This window comes from Dermacentor andersoni, chromosome 2 (genome assembly GCF_023375885.2).
Source record: "Dermacentor andersoni chromosome 2, qqDerAnde1_hic_scaffold, whole genome shotgun sequence".
NCBI lineage: Eukaryota > Metazoa > Arthropoda > Arachnida > Ixodida > Ixodidae > Dermacentor > Dermacentor andersoni.
Genome location: NC_092815.1, coordinates 76283282 through 76304860, shown reverse-complemented (window position 1 = coordinate 76304860; position 21579 = coordinate 76283282). Strand labels below are relative to the sequence as shown.

The 21579-nt window shown below is 50.3% G+C and overlaps 2 protein-coding genes across 2 annotated transcripts in view; one reads left to right on the top strand and one right to left on the bottom strand.

Annotated features, from left to right (window-relative positions):
* LOC126541799 (uncharacterized) overlaps nucleotides 1-21579 on the top strand; it is a 484065-nt gene that overhangs the window by 132762 nt on the left and 329724 nt on the right. The window lies entirely within an intron of this gene.
* Nucleotides 1-21579, bottom strand: part of LOC126541800 (unconventional myosin-Ie-like) — a 364609-nt gene that overhangs the window by 272727 nt on the left and 70303 nt on the right. The window contains exon 4 of the mRNA XM_050188736.3: nucleotides 5413-5507. Coding sequence (XP_050044693.1) covers nucleotides 5413-5507 — 95 coding nt within the window. The remainder of the gene's footprint in view (nucleotides 1-5412; nucleotides 5508-21579) is intronic.

Here is a 21579-nt window from a genome sequence, read left to right as displayed (position 1 = left end):
GCACGCAGACGCCGGGCGAAGCCTGCAATCCGGTTATTTCGTTAACGGCCCCGCAGACTTCTGCTTGTCGTACGGTATACGTCGCCGGAGAGCGATGCAAATGGAAGACGCCTGGGAGCAAAGGCAATTCGCACGGGTAGCCGGCAACCGGGAGCTCAGCGTTGACGAATCGCCCCTCTTCTACGGGTTAGGATACGGGAAAGAAACTCCGCAAGGCCGCCTCTCACTTCCAACCGGCCGGTGTACGTATGCCGAGCGCTTTGTGCACACGTAACCGGACGCTCCATGGCGGCTCGGCCGGGCCCCGTAATCTAGTTAGGCGAGCGGTAGCTTCTCGGTGCCCCCGCGTCATTACGACTTTCTTTGCCGCCTCGTATCCGCAGGTTAGTTACCGTACCCACCGCGTCAGTGCGCGTCCGGTAGCGAATTTGCAAGCACACGCTGCTTCTTCCTCGCTTTCTTCATAAGAGTAACAGAGGTACCGGTTGTTGCTACAGTTTCACTCATACGCCCACTTGCGTCCTGAGAATTCACTCCAGTTGCTTTCATTGCTTAGATCATCACACATGAAGAAAGAAAGAAAAAGATAGATAGATAGATAGATAGATAGATAGATAGATAGATAGATAGATAGATAGATAGATAGATAGATAGATAGATAGATAGATAGATAGATAGATAGATAGATAGATAGATAGATAGATAGATAGATAGATAGATAGATAGATAGATAGATAGATAGATAGATAGATAGATTTTTTTAATGCGTACATGAGGTGCTTGCCTAGCCATACCACTAGCATGTTACTCCAGAAGAACGAAAGAAAGGACAGACAGACAGACAGACAGACAGACAGACAGACAGACAGACAGACAGACAGACAGACAGACAGACAGACAGACAGACAGACAGACAGACGGACGGACGGACGGACGGACGGACGGACGGACGGACGGACGGACGGACGGACGGACGGACGGACGGACACACATTTTTTAATGCATGTAGGAGATGTTTGCCTAGCCATACGACTAGCATGTTACTCGAGATAACAGATTAGCAAAACAAGAACAAGGTGAAAGCTGGACAAAAACAAAACAAAAAAAGACAAGTGGACTTGTCTTTTTCAAGGCCTTGAAAAAGACAAGTCCACTTGTCGAAACGTTGGCTCCAGCTTTCACCTTCTTCTCGTTTTGCTAATCGGCTTGAATTTCCATCTCCTGCCTTCCCCGTGTTTTCCCTCCAGATAACAGAGTGACGCACGAAACGACCCACTCAGGCATAGCACACGTGCACATAGATAACGTACGCAAGCACAACGGCTAAGCAACTAGAGCGTCTCAAGTAGTCAAGGTACCCTCGCTAACCGAACCCAGAGACGATTGCTTGCTGGCCGGGATTCGTTTGCCCACCACGATGTGCACTGCGCGCCGGTGATCGCGAAACGAGCCGAACGCGATCCCAAAGCGGAAGCATACCCGCGAAACTAGCATTTAACGGACACCTCTCTGCGGGGTAAGAAATAAGGGCGACGAATCGCGTTCCTTCTTAGCTAAATAAAATTTATTTTTTCTTGATGCTTTACACTGCCCTCTCCCTTCATTGCAAGCGTGTTCAACAGCATAGAAGATCGCTCCGGGAGCATCAAGCCGCACCAACTATGGCTTCAGGCCATTTACGCGTAACTACACGTGGCGTCTTTCCTTTATTTTTGCAGATATGCGCTTCCGGAAGCTTCGAGTAGCAGAGAAGTGGAGTGTGGCAACTTTCGTTTTCAGTGGCCGCAATTACCTTGAATTTGGCAGCCGTGAGGCCACCAAAAAATATGAGCTGAAGTTGGGGCCTTCTAAAGCGAAATACTAGTAACTACTCTAGAGACACATTAATATTGAAAAAATCACTATATAATTTTACATCACAGCCTACAATCCTGTGAGCGAGGCTGTATAAGGTGGATACCAATTAATTTTGACCACCTGCACAGGAAGCACTTAGGCGAGCGTTATTTCTTTTTTTTTATTCCGCCTCCATCACAATTCGGCCATCGCAGCCGGAAATTGAACCCGCGGTTTACAAATCTGACCATATATTCAGGAATAATTAAAGAAAACTACTCATGTCACTCGGCGATGCATAACAAAAGGACTCCAACTGGTGATCTAAATGAATCCAGGCTGTTGTTTTCTCCACCTAAATGCTGATCCGTTATCCACAAACGTGCGCGGGTCTGATCTTCCGGAGTCAGTTCCGGCGTCCTGGGACGCTGAGAGGGTCTGCTAATCCCCAACAGCCGCTCTGCAATTAATCTAGGAGCTTGCTAATCCAGGTTCCCCACGTCCGAGTAGTACATCCGCAAAGCGGAGAGCGTCGTCCTGTAGAACTAATCCCGCGGTGGGAACCACTCTTGCGTGGTCCAGATAACAGCTCGAGCTCGGTCGTTGTTCGACCGCGGTCGTCAAACGAACAGGGGAGCTTTCCGCGTCGGCCGCACTGGCGCTCGATGCAGTGCGTGTCAAGTAAACATTCACGAAGGGCCCTTGCGCCCCACGACGCGCGTACGCGTACCCAGGTGCAAACGGGTTCTGCGACAGTGCGTCCAGATTAGGGAGCGAATCCTCGATGAGGATAGGATGAAAACAGGAGTATTCCGGGAGGGGAATATGTATAGAAGTATTAGAGAGTTCGAACTGGACGTACGCGTATTACCGCGTATTACCATTGGACAGCTTTAGCTCGTTCCCCTCGGCGATCACGTGTCACCGTCCGGAGACGTTAAGGTCAGCAGCCGCGCTGGTGGCGCCATCTTGTGGCTCAGTCTTTAAACAGAAGAGAGAGAGAGAGTTTAGTGCAGTTACCTACTATAACCTCCTCGGCTGCTCCTATGGTGCGCCGCTATTGGCATAATCATAAGCACTCAGTCCCTTTATTATTATTATTATTATTATTATTATTATTATTATTATTATTATTATTATTATTATTTCTTCTTAGAGTTAGCGTTAGGAGTGTCAAAGTGAAAAAAAAAGGTGTATGTTGGTGAAGTTCACGTCGACTACATAATCAATTTAGCATAAAGCGTATGCACGGAATGACCCAAGCCTTCAATTCATCGGCACTTCCACGTGCCATTGCTCTCTGGAATGATCTTCCCAACTTTATCGCATCCATCTGTGACCACCAATCATTCCATAATCAGCTGCGAAACATTTTTCTGAGGAGTGATGTCGTGGTTTGGGCCTCTTCAGTTGGTTTGCAATTCCATCATCGATGCTATTGCGGTATGTCTTGTTATTTTGTGCATCTTACATCAGTGACATTTCTTGTACGAACGCTGTTTTTCTTACGATATGTATTGGCCAGATATGACTAATTCATGTTACTCATGGTATATACGATATTCCTTGCACCTATCTATATTTTTTTGTTATCATTTGCTCTGTACAATTTTTCCCTTTTACTCCTTGTTTTGCATCGTGTGTCGTTATTTGATACTTGTTCCTATACTATTTATGTTGTTTTTTGTTCCCCTTGCTCAATGCCCTTCTGGGCACTGTAAGATATTTTGAATAAATAAATAAATGGATAAGTGTGGGCAGATAGTCACGGGGCAGAAGTACCAACATCAGTTGCACCTCGCTCCTCGAAGAGGCGGGACTTGTGTCGGGTGCGGTCCTGAATAACACTTTGCAATGCGGTAAAGGCGGTTTAAATCATGGATTTGGGACTCAAATATGTGCGGCATAATGCTAACGCATTTCTATGGCATTTACCGCTAAATTGCCATTGATATTCTTTTTATAGTTTCGGTCAACGAGAAAACTCATGTGACACACATACACACAAAAAAAAAAAAAAAACGTTTCAAATGCGTTGTAGTGGAACAAAGCGTCATATAATATGTTGCTACAAGCGTTGCTGCTGACGTTGACTACTGCGGTAACGCGTAATGTAAAAAGGGCACTACGTACTACGTGGGCAAGTTACTCTTTTTTCTATTTAAGGAATACTAGAATACCGGTACGTAGCAGAGAACAGCTGCATTGGTGAAAACATCTTCACATGCTATCTTCAACCAACGCGGACTGGAATCGAATTACACTAGACGATTAGGTCCACGTCACTCACGCGAGACATTTTGTATGCCCGTGAGCAAAATTACTCACCGATAACATATCTCGCCCAAGTGGTAGTGAAAGTAAATGGCCAATCGGTAAGCTGCCGAGCGATAAAAACAAAAATATTCGAGCAGCGGTCACACCTCTGTCGCTATATAGACGACGTATAGTGGGGTAGCTTGCTGTCACTTCCACGCTTTTTGATCACTGAGTAAATTTGCCCACGGGTAACATGGTAACATCGTGCAAGCGAGGCCATTATGGAAATGTTACGATTATGCTTATTGTCGAAAAATTGACACTGAGGTGAAAAACACAGAGAGGCACAAAAGGAACAAACCGAACAGTACGACCCCGGTTTGTGCTTCACCGTCCTTTCTTGCGTCAGTATTTACTTCTAGACAAGTATTTGCGACCCATTTCAGCAATGAAGTACCCGATGACGACACTCACGGTATGTTTAGTATTACGGGCACTAAGATAAATAACTAAGATCTATTCGCATTTTTCTGTCCCATTCATATGCTCGTCGTGACGTACAAAGCAAAATCGGAAGGCTGAGGCACCAATGAAAGTCGTTGATGTTGGTGTCCATTTGTTTCGCTTCCAGTTCGGCAACTATAGTTCAAAAGATGGTGCGCCGTCTAAGGAGTACAGCATGGCAGTGTCTCCGTGTCACTGTTTCAAACATACATCGCGCAGAGAGGAAGCTGTAGAACACATTCCGCACATGTTGGAACAAACCTGCACCAAGAGGGATTTGGCGCTGAACTGACTAGAGCTAGTAAATGATGTGCAGCATATAATGTGGAGGGCCTTCACGGCTTCGGAAGAGTTGTGCCAAAACGATGTAGAAATAAAATGCATTTCATTGCAAATGCCTCTTGAGTATAACAGCTTTTGCCCAATGATCAAACAATTTAAACGCGCAATAGTTGAAAGCATGCAGTTCTTTTTTTTCTAAACGAAAGAAAACAAAAGCCTAATGAATGTAGACAACAATACATTAGATTATAGTGTCCACTCCAGATTGTTAGCGCAGTCCCAAGCAAGAAAATGTCGGAATACAGATAATTTCATGCCGCCATCTTTGCCTTTAGCCCCCTCTGCAAATACAAGGTAAATCGTGTGGTAACCTAACCAGTGATATCGGGAACTAGACGACGCGTTGTAAGATCCATTTCCGATATGATGCGGACTAAACGTCGCTGACGTTCTGTAAATGCCCCCTACAGTAGGCTTACGTTTGTGGTTGCGCCCTAGGAGAGAAAAACGAAACAAGTTCCGGTCACTTACGAGATGATGACGCACTGTGCCTCAGAGTCGATGATCATGTTCCGGTACATGGTGTCCGCAAGAGCGTAGATGTGCGGCGGGTTCTCGTAGGAGGCCTGCGGATAAATGACAAGAATCAGGCGGTGTTCTTGCCTTTAGCTCTTTTTCGTCAAATACAGAAAGCCTTATTCGTCCATATTAGAGCGACGTACAGACCTGAGCACGGAACAGTAGAAAAAGTACGGAAATGAGAATTGAGGCTCGGAAGCGCGATTGTTCATGAAGGCGGTGAAAATCCTTGTTGCTTCACTACTTGGCATCGTTTGTTTGGTTTCTGGCGCTGCTGGCCTAGCCTCACTAAGTGAATATGAGTAAGGGAACGCTAAAGTCTTGTACGAGAACTTAATTATATAACGCTACGCGCTAAAACAATTGTTTTTTGTTCGTTTGTCTGTCTGTCTGTCTGTCTGTCTGTCTGTCTGTCTGTCTGTCTGTCTGTCTGGCTGTCTGTCTGTCTGTCTGTCTGTCTGTCTGTGTCTGTCTGTCTGTCTGTTTGTTTGTTTGTGTTTGTTTGTTTGTTTGTTTGTTTGTTTGTTTGTTTGTTTGTTTGTTTGTTTGTTTGTTTGTTTGTTTGTTTGTTTGTTTGTTTGTTTGTTTGTTTGTTTGTTTGTCAGCTTAAGGCGTAGAAGAGAGTATCATGTAATAGGAAAATGGGTTGCGGCGTGAATGATAGACCTTCGGTCGATCTATGCGATTAACGGCAGTAAAGGATCAGGGGTGGAAAACGACGGGAGAGAGAAAGAAAAAAATTAAATCTCACTCTCAGCGCAATGTACAAAACGCGATTGAGCGTCACTCTATTGTATTTTATTTGTTACCTACATTCAGCACTAGCGCATAAGAGTTGGACGGATTACAATCATGAAAATAATCGGCTCGCACCTAGAGAGTGAATAATATAGTGTGCCTCGAAATTACAAACATGATGAGACATATTTTTTCCTGATTCCACAGAATGTATAAAAACAACTTCAAAATTACAAAGTATTTTGACGAATCAGCAGTACGTGTCACTGGGAAACAACACTGCGACAGAGAGAGAGTGAGAGAGAGAGGGGGGGGGGGAGGCAGGGAGGTTAAGGGAGGTTAACCAGAGGAGAGTTTCCAGTTTGCTACCATGCACTGGGATGGGGGATATAGGGGTTGTAAAGACGACAAAGACCGAGAGGAGAGAAAGAAAAGGAACACCAAGAAGGAAGAAAAAGAAGAAAGAAAAAGGAAACAGGTAACAGAAAAGGCGTTCCAATCACAGGCGTTCACACAGGCCTGTCGATCTCAATAGGCGCAGTAGCGCTTGCACGGTCTTCTGATGCGATGTTAAGTCGCCTCAAGTTTCTGAATTCTTTCTTCCGACAAAGGCTGGTCGTCCAACTGGTTCAGCACGACAGAAAGCGATTGTCTCTGCCCACTATACTGCGGGCATTGGCAAAGAGCATGACGAATCATTTCCACATCGCCGCAATCGGCACATGCTGCGGTGCTGGCTACCCCTATGCGGAAAGCGTAGGCATCGGTAAACGCGACGCCCAACCATAGCCTATACAAAATGGTCGCGTCTCTTCGGGGAAGTCTTGGAGGAAGTCGGAGGCTTAAGGTTAGATCCAGGGTGTAGAAACGGGCATGCATAAAATGTGGTCCATTCCACTATGATGTAGTCCATTGGCGTGAAAGTAGACGGATCATCCTTGCAGAATCTGTCCTAGACAGCGGGATCGATAGGCGGTTGTCTTCTGCATGAGATGAACGAGTAGCTTGATCGGCACGTTCATTGCCGATGATACTACAGTGATTTGGTAGCCACTGAAAAATTATTTCACGTCCTCAGTTAGGTGGAGTATGTCTTCTGTGATATCAAATACCAATTGTTCATGCGGACCGCGCCATCAGGCTGACAATAAACACTGTAGTGTCGTCTTCGAGTCATTAATAAAGTGTAGTGCGACTTGAAGCGCTGCTAGTTCTGCTGCCGTCGACGTTGTCAAGTGAGGTGTTTTCAACTTGGTAGTGGTGGCTTTTGCTGGAATGACGACAGCTGCGGTAAAGCTCTTCGGCAGGACAGGGAGAGGGAGAAAGAGAAATATAAGACAGGAAAGGCAGGGAGGTTAACCAGACGCACGTCCGGTTTGCTACCCTGCACTGGGAGAATGGGTATGAGGACGAAGAGAGATAGAGAGTGTATATGTGGGTGTAATACCGGCACTCCCGATTTTCTAGGTGTAAGGTATAAGCTGTCTAAGAGCCGATGATGACATATCTGCTTTTTCCCGGACGTCAGGTATCGTCAGGTTTATCTTTGGTTGAATGAGGCACCAAGGAGCAGTCGATGGTCTGGCGGCAGGTGTGAAGCAAGATGGTATAGCCTCACGATGTTCGGTGTTATGATTGGGGGTTCAATCCCATCGCTCGTGATCCGTTGTCAAGATTGGAGTCCGGCATGAATTAGAAGGTAGCTGGCCCATGCCGTTGTCCAACTTATCCACGCTGAGGACGTTGATGAAGGGAAGGACTGCTTCTCATCGAGAACGAGGAATATGGGTTTACTTACAGTATTTATATCAGTATAACATGACTACTTGAGAAAGTACATCAGTCTAACATGACTGCTTGAGAGAGAGTGTCCTGAGCAGCAGCACAACAGCGGTTTAAAAACACTCGGTCCTCCCCCGATGCACAGGTGACGGAAACAGCCGTCCAAGCACCGTAGGCGAGTTGACCAGGCACCGTAGGGGAGACGAGGCACCGTAGGAGAGACGACGAGGCACCGTAGGCGAGTTGACGTGGCACTGTAGGGGAGACGACGCACCGTAGGGGAGACGACCCGGCACCGTAGGGGCATTTATTCCCCGAGCTGCAGCGCGCCCGCCGGCCGCCCATTGTCTGGCGTCTTGGTCGGCGCGTGGGAAGGGGTCTCAGTAGACGTTCCCGCGGGCTCAGTAACAATAGTTGGTCCGCAGAGCCCGTTGAGTCACAATGGCGACTTAGTCCAACTCGGCTCCGGCGACGGAGAGTCGAGGACGCACGCATTGTTGTTCACACACAGTCGACTTAGTCACGCCGTGGTTGGAGGTTTGCGGCGACGCTCCAGGAAAGTTGCCGCCACCGTCGCAACTGGCCGGCAAAACTTGAACTGCAGCTGGCCGTTCTTAACGGCGGATACCGTTCCGCAGAACGAGGCGGAACGTTCTGCGGAGATAGAGAGGCCACATGGTGGCAAGGAGTGCGGGCAAGGTACCTTACGTGCACTCTTAGTCCTCCAACTGTGATGTGGGTCTTGATGGCGATTGGAATAGTTGCCGCCGTTGACGCACATCCAGGAAGACCTAGACAAATTCTGAGCACCTCAGCCTGAACGCTTTCAATAGTACGTAGGCTTGTTTTACTTGCATTAGTCAATACCGGCAAGCTATACAGCAAAAAGCCAAGAAAAAGTACCCTAGTAATTGTAGCCTAGCGCTTGTGGACATTCCCCAGGTCTTTCCAGCGGAGAACTTGAGAAGGTGACAGAGGCCTGTCAACCGCACCTTCATGTCCTATACATGGGGCTCCGTGAGATATCTCTTACAATTATGACACCCAAGAATTTGTAAGACCGTATAATAGGTATCATCTGTCCATTGATTAATACACTGCAGTGCGTCATGGTATTACGCGTAAATGCCACAACTGCACATTTATCTGATGAAATCTCCAGGCCTTGACTGCGGAGGCAGAGTGTAGCTAGAGTGGCAGCTCTTTGGAGCCTTGCGCGCAGCTGTAAGCGTGTCACTCCGGACGCCCAAACGCATATGTCGCCCGCGTACATTGATAATTTAACTGTGTTTCGAAGGTGATCAAGGAGACCAATCAGCGTGAGGTTAGACAACGTAGGGCGCAGTAAGCCGTCCTGGGAGACGCCGCAGTAGTTGTAATGTGTGGCCGCCATCCGGGCTCACAAAGAATGACCGCATAGAGAGATAGCTATATATCCATCTAAACGTCGGACCAGCGAGGCCTACCTCTTCGAGAGCGGCGAGGATGGCTTCATGTGTAACGTTGTCGTACGGCCATTTGACGTCGAGGAGCAAAGTAGCGCAGATACGTTTACATCTTTTTTGTTGCTGAACGTAGGTAACCAGACCGACAACGTTATCAATCGATGAGCGGCCACGTTGGAAGCCTGCCGCGGTGTCTGGGTAGACATTGTGGTATTCGAAGTACCACTCCAGGCATCCGAGGATCATCCTCTCTATCACTTTGCCCACGCAGCTCACCAATGCAATCGGACGATACAATGAAAGCTCCAACGGAGACTTGCCAGGCTTCAGTAGCGGAACTTAGGGACTAGTCTTCCAGCTTGGGGGAAGTGTGCCAGTTAGCCAGGATTCATTATACATTTCAAGCAAAACACTCCTCGTCCGCTTCCCCAGATAACACAGAGCTCTGTAAGAAATTGCTTCAGGTCCCCGTGAAGACGTACGTCTGCACAAAGCTAGCGCCGCCTTGAGTTCATGGATGGAAAATGGTAGATCCATGCGGGGGTCACGTAGTGGCGGGAAGCTGATGGATCGTGGTATGCTCTTGGAAGCTGTGAGTTGCCCGGATAATCTCGCACAGAAGTTTTCTGCGACATCAATATCTCGTCGCTGTTGGAAGAGGCCAGAGCCTTGAATGGAGACCGCTGTACGGGTGGTGTCCTAAGCCCTCGCACCGTCCTCCATAAATGCGATGGTGGCTTACGAGAGTCTAGCGATTTACAGAAACTAGTCCAGAGTTGTGACTCCAGTTTACGTAACCAGCGCTGGATCTTTCGTAAGCGTCTAGCAGTCCGTAAATCGTCAGTTGACTTCGTTCGTCGGTACCTACGCTTGGCACGTCGCCGGATTTGTAGAAGTCACTGTAATTCTATATCAAATTCAGTTAATTTCGAAGAGCACATTAGAGTACGCATATTGTATTTCACTGTGCTCTTGATTGTTTCTTCCAAATTATGTGGTAAAGTATACTGACAGAGGTCTTCCATAACAGACTGGAATGTGGGCCAGTCCACTATATATGGATTGTATCATTTGAGTTGAAAGAGGAAAGTCCTCTGATCTTGACATACGTGGGAATATAGTCCCTCCCATGCGTTTCGATGTCCCTAAACCACCCAGTACGCCTGACGAGACTTTGTGAGTCGAAGGCCGAGTCAAGACAGCTGTTGTATGTGGAGCCGCGAATAAATGTAGTACTGCCGTCATTTAAAACCCAGTGATCGCTGTCGGAGGCGAAAGACGACAAGTCTCTGCCTCTCGCGTTGATTTTCGTACTTCCCCAGAGTGTATAATGAGCGTTGAAGTGCCCGATGATAATCCATCAAGCAGGAGATATTCACAGGATATCTCCTAATCTTTTGTAATCAAATCAACTTGATGGCGATGGGTAGGCACTCACAACAGTAACGGTAAGTCTTTTCTTCTTTACTGTTAAACACACGTGTTGGTTATCATCATGAGGCGGTACAGGCTGGAGAATGTAAGTGAGATCACGGCGAATAAACACCATAACCTTGCTGCTTTCACCAATAGTTGGCGACATAATTTATTCATAGCCGGATAGCCTGACTGAGTTCGATAGGTTCGGCTCGAAGACATGATAATGGGAAACTTGGCGTACGCGAATCGTCGGAAATCGGCGATGTGTGATCGGAGTCCCCGGGCATTCCTCTGGAAAATTACTGCTTTTCGGACCTCCTCCCGAAAAGATAGTTGCTAGAGAGCCATGGTTTACTCAAGGGCTGCCAGCCCCGGACTTCGTGTGTCCATTATTTGCAGTGTACTTCTGGCTGACGTCGTGTGCATGTTGTTCAGCAACACGCGAATGACATTCATTAAGGATCGCAGCAGCGATACCTCTTGCTGATCTGCATGCCGTACCCCATCTGATGTAGCAGCTTGCTGTATTAGATGCGGCACCTGCTGTTGCTCTTCTATAGGTCATCTACTTGGAAGCGATGGCCATTCATTTGAAGAGAGACGTTTTTCTGCCGTCCAGCGTCGGCGTTTGCTGCGCTGGGAACTGCAGGTGACGTCTTTATTTGAACAGGTAACGCATTTTTCGAACCGGTCGCACTCCTACCTAAGGATCGTTTACGGTGACGTCGTTTACGTCGCACTGTTTCAGCGGCCTTGTTGCGGATTGAATTGTCCCTAACCATTTGTTTGAGCACAGTAAATTCTTTCCTAATCCTAGGGCAGTCTTTGGAGGAAGCACTGTGAGCGCCTTTGCAGATGGAGCACTTCGAAACACTTCGTGCGAAATCGCGGAACTTGTCCATCACTTAAGAGAAAAAGGCCATGATATCTCTTTTCAGTGGATACCAGGTCATTGCGGTATCATTGGAAATGATGACGCCGATAAGGCAGCTCAAACGTCAAACCAAGAAGACCGCTGCGTCCCCATTCCTCTCTCAAGGACCGACGCCGCGAGACAACTTGGCATTCTAGCACGCACGATCTCCTTAGCAGAGTGGAATACCGTACATACAAGGCGCACAAGACTGCACAGACTAAACTCGTCACTTCAACTCAGACCTCCAGCCGGTCTGCACCGGCGTGAAGCGTCTCTTCTGTGTCGGTTATGGCTTGGAGTGGCCTTCACGAATGCCTACTCAGCACTAATTGGAATGGCTGATAGTCCTGCATGTGATGTTTGCGGATGCGAGGAGAACATTGACCGCTTATTGTGCCATTATCCTCAATTTCAAGCACAACGACAGTATTTGTCCAACACATTGAGGAAACTAGATGATCGTCCTCTGAGTGAACAGACAATATTAGAGCACCGTCCCGACCGATTATCGGCTCAGAAGGCAGTGAAGGCACTTTTGTGTTTTCTCAGAACTTCTGGTTTGCTCGAGCGACTTTAACTGAAGTGCTGTCCGTACACGTACCTACACCTTCTCTCTCCCTTCTTTCTCTTCCCCTTCTCACATCCCCCAGTGTAGGGTAACCAACCAGACTATTGACTGGTTAACATCCCTGCCTTCCTGTATTCTTCTTCTCTCTCTCTCTCTCTCTCTCGAAACAGTCGCGCTACAGTTTTGTTCTGAGTGGGGCTCGGCGCATCGGGGACACATGGCAGAATTTGTGAAAACGCCCTCGGCGGTTATAACCTTGCAGCGGTTTCGGAATTAACGCTCGAACTGGGTGGCGGAAGTGGCCAACCTTCACGTAGGGGGAAGGCTGTCACCCTTGACGGTTAATTTCACATAACGTGTCTTACCAAGACGGCCGGCGTGCACAATAACATTGTTCTCACTCGCTGATTTTATGAGCACTGAAAGGTCCGCATCGGGGATCTCAATGTCAGTGCCATAAAGGACTCCTGCACTGGTGGCACCATCGGCTGGGACAATGGATCGAACCCTTATGTTGCCCAGCTGCGTTACACGCTGCAGAGGGCTCAGCGCAGTCGAGGTCATCACGTCGATGGCCGAGATGTTCTTTTCCGTTCGTTTACCCTCACGTCCGTGATCTCGTTTGGAACAATGTTCTCAAGAAACAAGGACAGTGCTTCCCTGTTAAGGACGCGCAGATTGTCAGTCGAGTTCTGTGGCACAAACAGGATGTATGAGGCCATCGCTGAGGCGCATGTTTTACCGTGAGCGAACTTGACTCCGAAGATGCATTGACGATCCTTCGCTTGGCTTTGCGGTGCAAGACAGGTTCAAAAGCGTCTTGTGATGACTCGTCAGCTGATGCAGAGTACAGTTCAATGTCCTCGCTGTCGCTAGATGCATTTCGTCGCTGCCTCGATGCGATTCGTGCTGATGAACCGGAGCCGGACGGGTCCTCGGCACGTTGCACGTCCATCACCGCGAGATGTGGGGCGGCAGACCCCACAACAGCAGTGAAAAATTCAGAAAAGCAGAGATACGGGCCGGTTTTGTTGCACAGAAGAAGCACGTCGCCGTCACTACGACAGTGAATTACCTAGTACGACATAAGGCTCAAGAAGACGATGGGGCATAACATAACAACAGCTCACACAGGGTTACAACGTACGTAACACAATCACGTGCACAGCAACACAGCATTGTAGGGCGCGGCACAGAGTAGAAAGAACGCGGCAATACAGCAAGCAACCAAAACAAAGCTGAAAAAATGCCGCCGTCTCCTGATGAAACCAATATTGAGAAGTACTTATGTGTCAATAAGAAAAAAAGGAGTAAGGGTACTGAGGCCAGAGACGGTAACAGTCGAGTACACGAGGCTAAATAGACGCAATCTCATAAAAACGAACGCATGCAGCGTATGAAAATCACCACATATATGAGGCGAACGTAATAACTACACAATAGCTTCAGCAAATTCGTCTCTGCTCTGATCCTATCACAGTCGATTCAAAGAAATTCGTAATACACGTTCTCTTCCGCGATCCTCACAAGGCCGCCGCGTGTACGGTGCAAACAACATGCATATTGCCTGTTACGAAATTCGCAGATGCCCAAAGCCGGAAGGGGGAACCGGTGCGGAAAGGAGGGCACTATACAAGGGGGGAACGGTTCCCGTCCTGGAAACATTACTTCGCCATGATTCATTCGGGACAAACGCACCATAGATTCAATTTCGGCCCGTCTCGGTCCGGCAGACAGCTCGATTCGCGGCAGGTCAATAGTTTATTCTGCACCGAGGCGTCGAACAATGTCAGCAGAAGCGATGACTCGCCTCGCTACACGCGGGCATAGAACAACGGCGTGTGGAGCGAAACAGGAAACCAATCGTTTTCCTTTCTTTTATTTTCCAAACGCGAGCATAAACATTAAAACGTCATTGTTACTCTCTCTCAGGGGTCCCTAACTGCAAAATTTCCTGTTCTTTTTTCTAGAGAAAGAGAGAGAAAAGAAGGAAATGAGAAAGGCAGGGAGGTTAACCAGAACAGAAAATTCGCTTTGCTACCCTACAAGCGGAAAGGGTGAAGCGGAAAGATAAGAATATAGATAGATAGATAGATAGATAGATAGATAGATAGATAGATAGATAGATAGATAGATAGATAGATAGATAGATAGATAGATAGATAGATAGATAGATAGATAGATAGATAGATAGATAGATAGATAGATAGATAGATAGATAGATAGATAGATAGATAGATAGATAGATAGATAGATAGATAGATAGATAGATAGATAGATAGATAGATAGATAGATAGATAGATACGAACATCGTTGGTCACAATCGCCGAACGCTATGATGCGAATGATGACGTTCATTGCGCAGGCTACAGCCATTTTCGCAGGTCCTGTTGTCCTAAATACTTGCAGCAATGAATGCACCGATCCCTACAGCGATGGCTTGGCAGGTCGACATTCCATCATAGCTTGCTCTTACAATAGTTTGCAACCAGAGCGAGCTACCGCAGTTGCGAGTGATTGTCTCTGTGCACTGTATCGAGGACAGTCGAGTGTTGAGAACCCCCTGCTCACGGCATCTCTATGCTTTTTCACACCGCGCGATCGAACGAAGTCAAAGAAGAGAGGTTCGCCATCGGCCGTTTTCTCCGGTGCCATAGAGAGTTTTGCTGTTCGGCAAGTAGTGGAGGGTTCGCTTTTCGGTCACGGAAGCCGCATTATACGATGGGGGCGACACACAAAAACGCCCTGGTACTTTGGTTTAGGTGCGCTTTGGGGAACCCACGATGGTTCAAAATATAGATGTGATACCTTCCACTATACGACGTCTTCTGTAGCTCAGCTGCGCGACACATCAAACCACCCATAAGTACCTCAAGCGATCAGGAGTGATTGAAAAAGTGGTGTGACTGGATCCAACGTTTCGACGAGGCGACACGTCTTCGTCAAGGCAGAAAATGCTGCGTCAGGGTGCAACAATGCAGCGGCTGCCTTGACGAAGGCGAGTTTCTTTTGTCAAAACGTTGATTACAACGACACGTGCTGCGTTTAATCACTGCTAATAACTCCAAATTTCCATCCTCAAGTACAGCTCTGCTTCGTTTGGATAAATCACTCGAGTAGAGTTCGTGCAAGGCGTTATTTGCGAGTCACTGCCACTCGAATGAAAGAAACGATTACGAAGAATACAGCGTTATGCAAGTCTAATCGTGTGCAACAAGCGTCACAGCGAAGCTCATGGTCCCGCCCCCGTTTAAGTTTGCGACCGTTGAGAAGCGAGTCGGTCGCGTCGCGTAATGAGGAACAATGCAGACGTTTCCTCATAGTCGCCGCGGCGCTTCCAACTGCGCCTTCTTTGTAGCACGCGGTCGAACGCGCTGCCTAACGAGTAGCCGTCTCGATCCGGAATGGGTGAAGGTCGACGCCAATCAAGCATGACCTGTGACCCGTGACACTGACTAGGCTGCTTCTTCACTCCACGAGGTCTCCTTTGTATTCGTCTACTTCGGTCCGGCTAATTTATTGCCTTTGCGCGCGGGTGTACTTTCCATTCGCTTCTTTCTTCTTTTTTTTTTCACTACGTGAAACAGAGATAGATTGAGGCAGAGACAGAGTAAGGCCCTGTAATAAAATCTGCGGAGGTTTGCCTCGCGGCACGTCTAGTACGGTAATGCAGATGTATGCGATGATTCCTGAAATAAAATACAAAATTAGGGCACACTCAAAGCATTGGGTGTGCCTTAGATACATTATCTATCTATCTATCTATCTATCTATCTATCTATCTATCTATCTATCTATCTATCTATCTATCTATCTATCTATCTATCTATCTATCTATCTATCTATCTATCTATCTATCTATCTATCTATCTATCTATCTATCTATCTATCTATCTATCTATCTATCTATCTATCTATCTATCTATCTATCTATCTATCTATCTATCTATCTATCTATCTATCTATCTATCTATCTATCTATCTATCTATCTATCTATCGTTTTGTCCCTGTCTAATAATCGCATCTCGTTGAGGCTGTTGCGTCGCGGAAGTGTTAATAGCGCCTTTGTAACGCTGGAAACAAAGATGGCGCAGGAACAGATGAAGTGATCTACGCCTACTGTTATGATCGACCTGTCAACTGTGAGAGACATTCAAGCGTACGTTCCCATGACAAAATGCCTCGTCCTAGAAAAAGCTGTTACGGTAAGACTGGACATCGATCTGTCAAGCGTGAGCAGCGTTCAAGCGGGCGTCCCCATATCGACATAATTGCCCTCTTTTCCGAAACGGCGTCACCTCTTTCATTCCCCGAGCTGACACAAAGGGATGGACGAAGGGAAGAAAATCCGAAGGTCACGAGTTCGACGACCGACCCTGACGAAAGCACTAATGCTTCCACAGGCTCCCCAAGAAGACGTCGGCGGCCAGAAGACCACGAGGGGTTATTTAAGGCCGTCCAGGCCCCCGTGCTAATCATAACCGCTCGAGACTCAGATGAGAGTCACAAGCATGTGCCAATGAAGCGAATACATTCTTTTCCACTTTTTTTTTTCATCATCACGATGCCCGGCTTCGTTGTCGTCGTTTCCTGATTCTTGCAGTGTAGGCCCTCCTCACCCGGTCGAGATCGAGACCTATATAGTGTACGCAGGTAGAAATTAATTAATTAATACTTCATCGATCGATTGATTGATTGATTGATTGATTGATTGATTGATTGATTGATTGATTGATTGATTGATTGATTGATTGATTGATTGATTGAACTAGGCCACGCCGAGTTGTCAGTCGCCGCGCGTGGCTGATCACTCGGCGCGGCCTAGGCCAATCGCGTGAGGGGAAACTGAACGCAAACTGAACGTGCGTTCCGAACAACGATCAAGCCGAGGTGAACGGACGTGTCGTGAGCGCGCTCCGTAACCACCGAGACTACGCGACCTTCACCGACCGCCCTTGCCCGGGCCGCTATCGTCGGGAGTCATATGGGAAGCGGCCTTCTCGCCGTTTCCCACCGACCACCTTTTTGAAGCGGACTCTGCCTACGCGGGAGCTGCGTTCCTCGCAACGCCTGCTGTCGACGCCGCCCGATTTCGCCGCCTACGTCGATACAGCTCACACGCCGACATGGAATACCAAGTCGCAGGCACCTCCATCAGCCCTGCCGAGCTTGAAGCTGACTCACGCTGGGTCCGTGCCGTGAAAGCACGCCGTGCAGCCGCGGCCCACCAGCCCGTCGTCTCGCCACCGCCTGCCTCGCCACCATCCAAGACTGCCTGCACTGCCACTCTCCGTCGTCACGCTCCCCTACCTCGCCTCCCAGCGGAGGACTTCAAGATCGTCTACAGACCGGGAGGAGGGCTTGACCTCCGCACAACCACTAACGGAGCCCTGCTCCAAATCCTTTGCACTCGTGCGACCATCGACTACGCCAGCGCACGCACCGCCGACCGTGTACGGATAAATCCGTACAACAATTCCCTTACTGTCAGCACCCCATCTGAGCCGCGCGCTCGCCTCTACCTCCGAGTCTCGGAACTCCACCTGGGTACCATATCTTACCCCCTGCGTGCCTACATGGCCGCACCCGACAACGCCCTCCGCGGTATCATACACAACGCAGTGGACTCCCAAACCCAGGACGAGATCGTCCAAGACCTCCAGTCAATGAACGTGAACACCCCCTACGCCATCGCTGACGCACGCCAGCTGGGGCGCTCCCAATCCATCCTCATCACCTTCGTCGGCACTTCTACTCTTCCCTCCACCATCGTCTTCAACTGCGGGGTCTACCGCTGCCACCCGTTCCGCCCGAGAGCCGAGGCCTGCACGAACTGCTGGGCTCCTGGCCACCGAGCGGATGTCTGTACCAAGCCCAAGTCCGCCCTCTGTCACCGCTGCGGCCAGGCCCACAAGCCAGTCGAGCCCCCGGCCTGCGTCCCCTGCTGCATCCTGTGCAAGGGAGCCCACGTCACGGGCTCGCGCTCGTGCGGGCTCCGGTTCGAGCGGAACGGCCCGTCATCGCCCCCGGGCACCTCCAAGCACCAGCCTCCCCCACCAGCGCCACCCACCGTGCCCATCCTCAAGACCCCCCGGCCTTCCCGTCCCCGCCACCACTCTGTCTCCCGTGGTGCCCAGTCTGCCAGCCGCCACCGCTCAGTCTCCTTCCCGCCTCTGCCTAGGTCCGAGGCGTCCACCGCCCCCGCCACCACCACCACATCACCGGTAAGCTGGAAACCGCAGCCTCCCACGTCGGACCCCCAAACCGCGGCCCTCGAGGCCACTATCGCTGCCCAGCAACTCCAAATTCAGGAGCTGTCGCGCCAGCTGCAGGCCGCGCTAGTGCGTCTGTCCTCCCCCGCTCCCCCTCCTACTTCCCCAGCTCCCGCACCTCCACAGCCGCCGTCGCTAGCTGTGGAGCCGATGAATACGGCCTCGGCTGCATCATCGCGCGCCTCCTCTCCAAACCGCAGTCCCCCGCTCAAACGCCGATCACCTTCCTCCGACCCCGTCGCGCCCGAGCGTGACGTGATTCGCCAAACAACCTCCTTCTTGGAGGCGTTTGAGAAGCGCGTCATGGCCCGCTTTGCGCGACTTGAGGAGCGCGTCGCCAGTATCGACACCCGTGTGGCGGCCATCGAATCCCACCTTACCGCCCTAGACACCAGGGTCGCGGCCTTAGAGACCCGCCAAAGCGCCACTGAGGCCACCGTCGCACACCTGTCGCTCCCTGCCCCACTCACCCCGGCACCTACCCCAACTCTGTCGGGGGACTCCGCCATCCATCATGGCCAGACACCCCACGCGCCTTAATTTCTGGCAGTGGAACTGTCGGGGGTTCCGCAGCAAGCGGAACACCCTGCAGCTCCACCTCCAGAACATCCCTCCCGACACTCTCCCCTCCGTCCTAGCACTCCAGGAACCCCTAACTCCCGTGAAACTGCGCGACTACACCTCCTTCCATCCTTCTTCTGAAGCCCACCCAAACGTTGCCACACTGGTGCAGCGAAACCTTGCTGCCGTGCAGCACCAGTTGGACGTTTCGGACTGTGCCCATCTCCTCCTTGAAATCCTTCCTCGCCGTCGCACTGAGACAAGCCTCTTTGTTCTCAATGTGTACAGTCCTCCCAAAGCCCCTTCAGCTCCTCTCCTCCTCGTCCTCCGCCGAGCGCTCTCCTGCGCTGGCCGCAATGCCCTGGTCGTTCTTGGCGACTTCAATGCCCCACATACCAGCTGGGGCTACCTCCAGAACACTCGCAAAGGCCGCTCACTCTGGACTTTCATCCACAACGAGTGCCTTTCGGTCCTTAATGACTTCGCTTGCCCCACCAGGATCGGATCTAGTGTTCAACGAGACACCAATCCGGACCTTACCCTCGTCAAAAATGTCGCCAATCCGACCTGGACTAATACAGGGGTCTTCCTCGGTAGCGATCACTACGTGCTCTGTACAACTTTCCCACTCCCCTCCCTTGCTCGCGCCTCTACTCGTCTCACCCAGATAGTCGACTGGGACCGCTTTCGCTCCACTCGTCTCTCTACTTCCTCCTCTGCTCCTATCACCGATCTCTCTGCCTGGACCGAGACCCTTTTGGCGGACGTCCACACTGCCACATCCACACTCCCTACAGCACCACACTCCACTACGGCAGACAGCCGTCTGCTGCACCTTTGGGAGGCCTATCACGCTGTCCACCGCCGGTGGCAGGCTCAGAAATACAATCGCCGCCTGCGCCTCCGTTTGGCCCGACTCGCGTTGGACATGGAGGAGCACTGCGCCTCTCTCGTTAGACAACAGTGGGGCCAGACCTGCGACCGCATGGCAGGCAACCTGGGCCTCCGCGACACGTGGTCGCTTCTCAGGGTGCTGCTAGACCCTGCACACACTAAAGCTTCCCAGCGCAAGGATATCTCCCGTCTCCTTCATTCCTCCCCACTCACCGATACTGACTTCCTGGCGGCCCTCCGGGACCACTACCTCTGCACCGACCTACCTACTCCGCTTCCCACCTACTCCGGCTCCCCAAACCCTGACCTTGAGGCAGACATCTCCGTGGGCGAGGTTCGTGCGGCGCTACTCACACTCCGCACCACCTCGGCCCCGGGGGCGGACCGCATCACTAACAAGGTACTCCGCAACCTAGACACCCCCTCCCTCGAAGCCCTTACTGATCTCCTCAATACACATTGGCAGGCTGGCACTCTTCCATCCTCCTGGACCCATGCACGTGTCTCATTCATCCCCAAACCCGGCAAACCTATTGCCCTCGAACACCTCCGCCCCATCTCTCTCACCTCCTGTCTCGGCAAGCTGTTCGAGCATGTCATCCTGGCCCGCCTCCAGACCTATCTGAATGATCATGACTTTTATCCGGACTCCATGTTCGGTTTTCGTCCCCAGCTGTCCACCCAGGATGTCATGCTCCAACTTTCCGAGGATGTCCTACACCCCTCCCACCACAAACGCACTCGAGCTATCCTGGCGCTGGACCTTACTAAAGCATTCGACAATGTACACCACACCGCCATCCTGGACGCTCTCTCCTCCCTCCATGTCGGACCCCGTGTCCATGCTTACGTCACTGCGTTCCTCGCCCACCGCACAGCCGAAATCTCATACGGCCCACTTTCTTCTCCTTCCTTCCCCCTTGGCAACAAGGGTACCCCCCAAGGCTCTGTCTTGTCCCCTCTTCTATTCAACATCACCCTCTTCCCGCTGGCACGTGCTTTACGAGCTATCCCAGCTCTGTCTCATGCTTTCTACGCCGATGACATCACCCTCTGGGTGACCACCGGCAATCTTGGCGACATGGAGACCGCTCTACAGGCAGGTGTGGACGCGGTAGCAGCTCACGCCCGGGCCATCGGGTTGAGCTGCTCCCCGACCAAATCGGAGCTTTTGCTCCTTCGGCCTGGGAGGATGGCCCCCCTGTCGCCTTCTCCACTCACCGTCTACCTTGACGGCACACCCATTCCTCTCGTCTCTACCCTCCGCATCCTCGGACTCTTTCTTCAGTCCAATGGCAAGCACACCACCCTCATCACTCGACTCACAAACACTGTACACCACACTGTCCGCCTCATACGCCGCATTGCAAACCGCCACCACGGCATGCGCGAACACGACCTCCGCCGCCTGGTCCAGGCCTTTGTACTCAGCCGCTTCATTTATTCTCTTCCGTATCTCTACCTTTCTCGTACCGAGGAAGACAAAGTCAACAGCCTCATTCGCCACGCATATAAGTCAGCC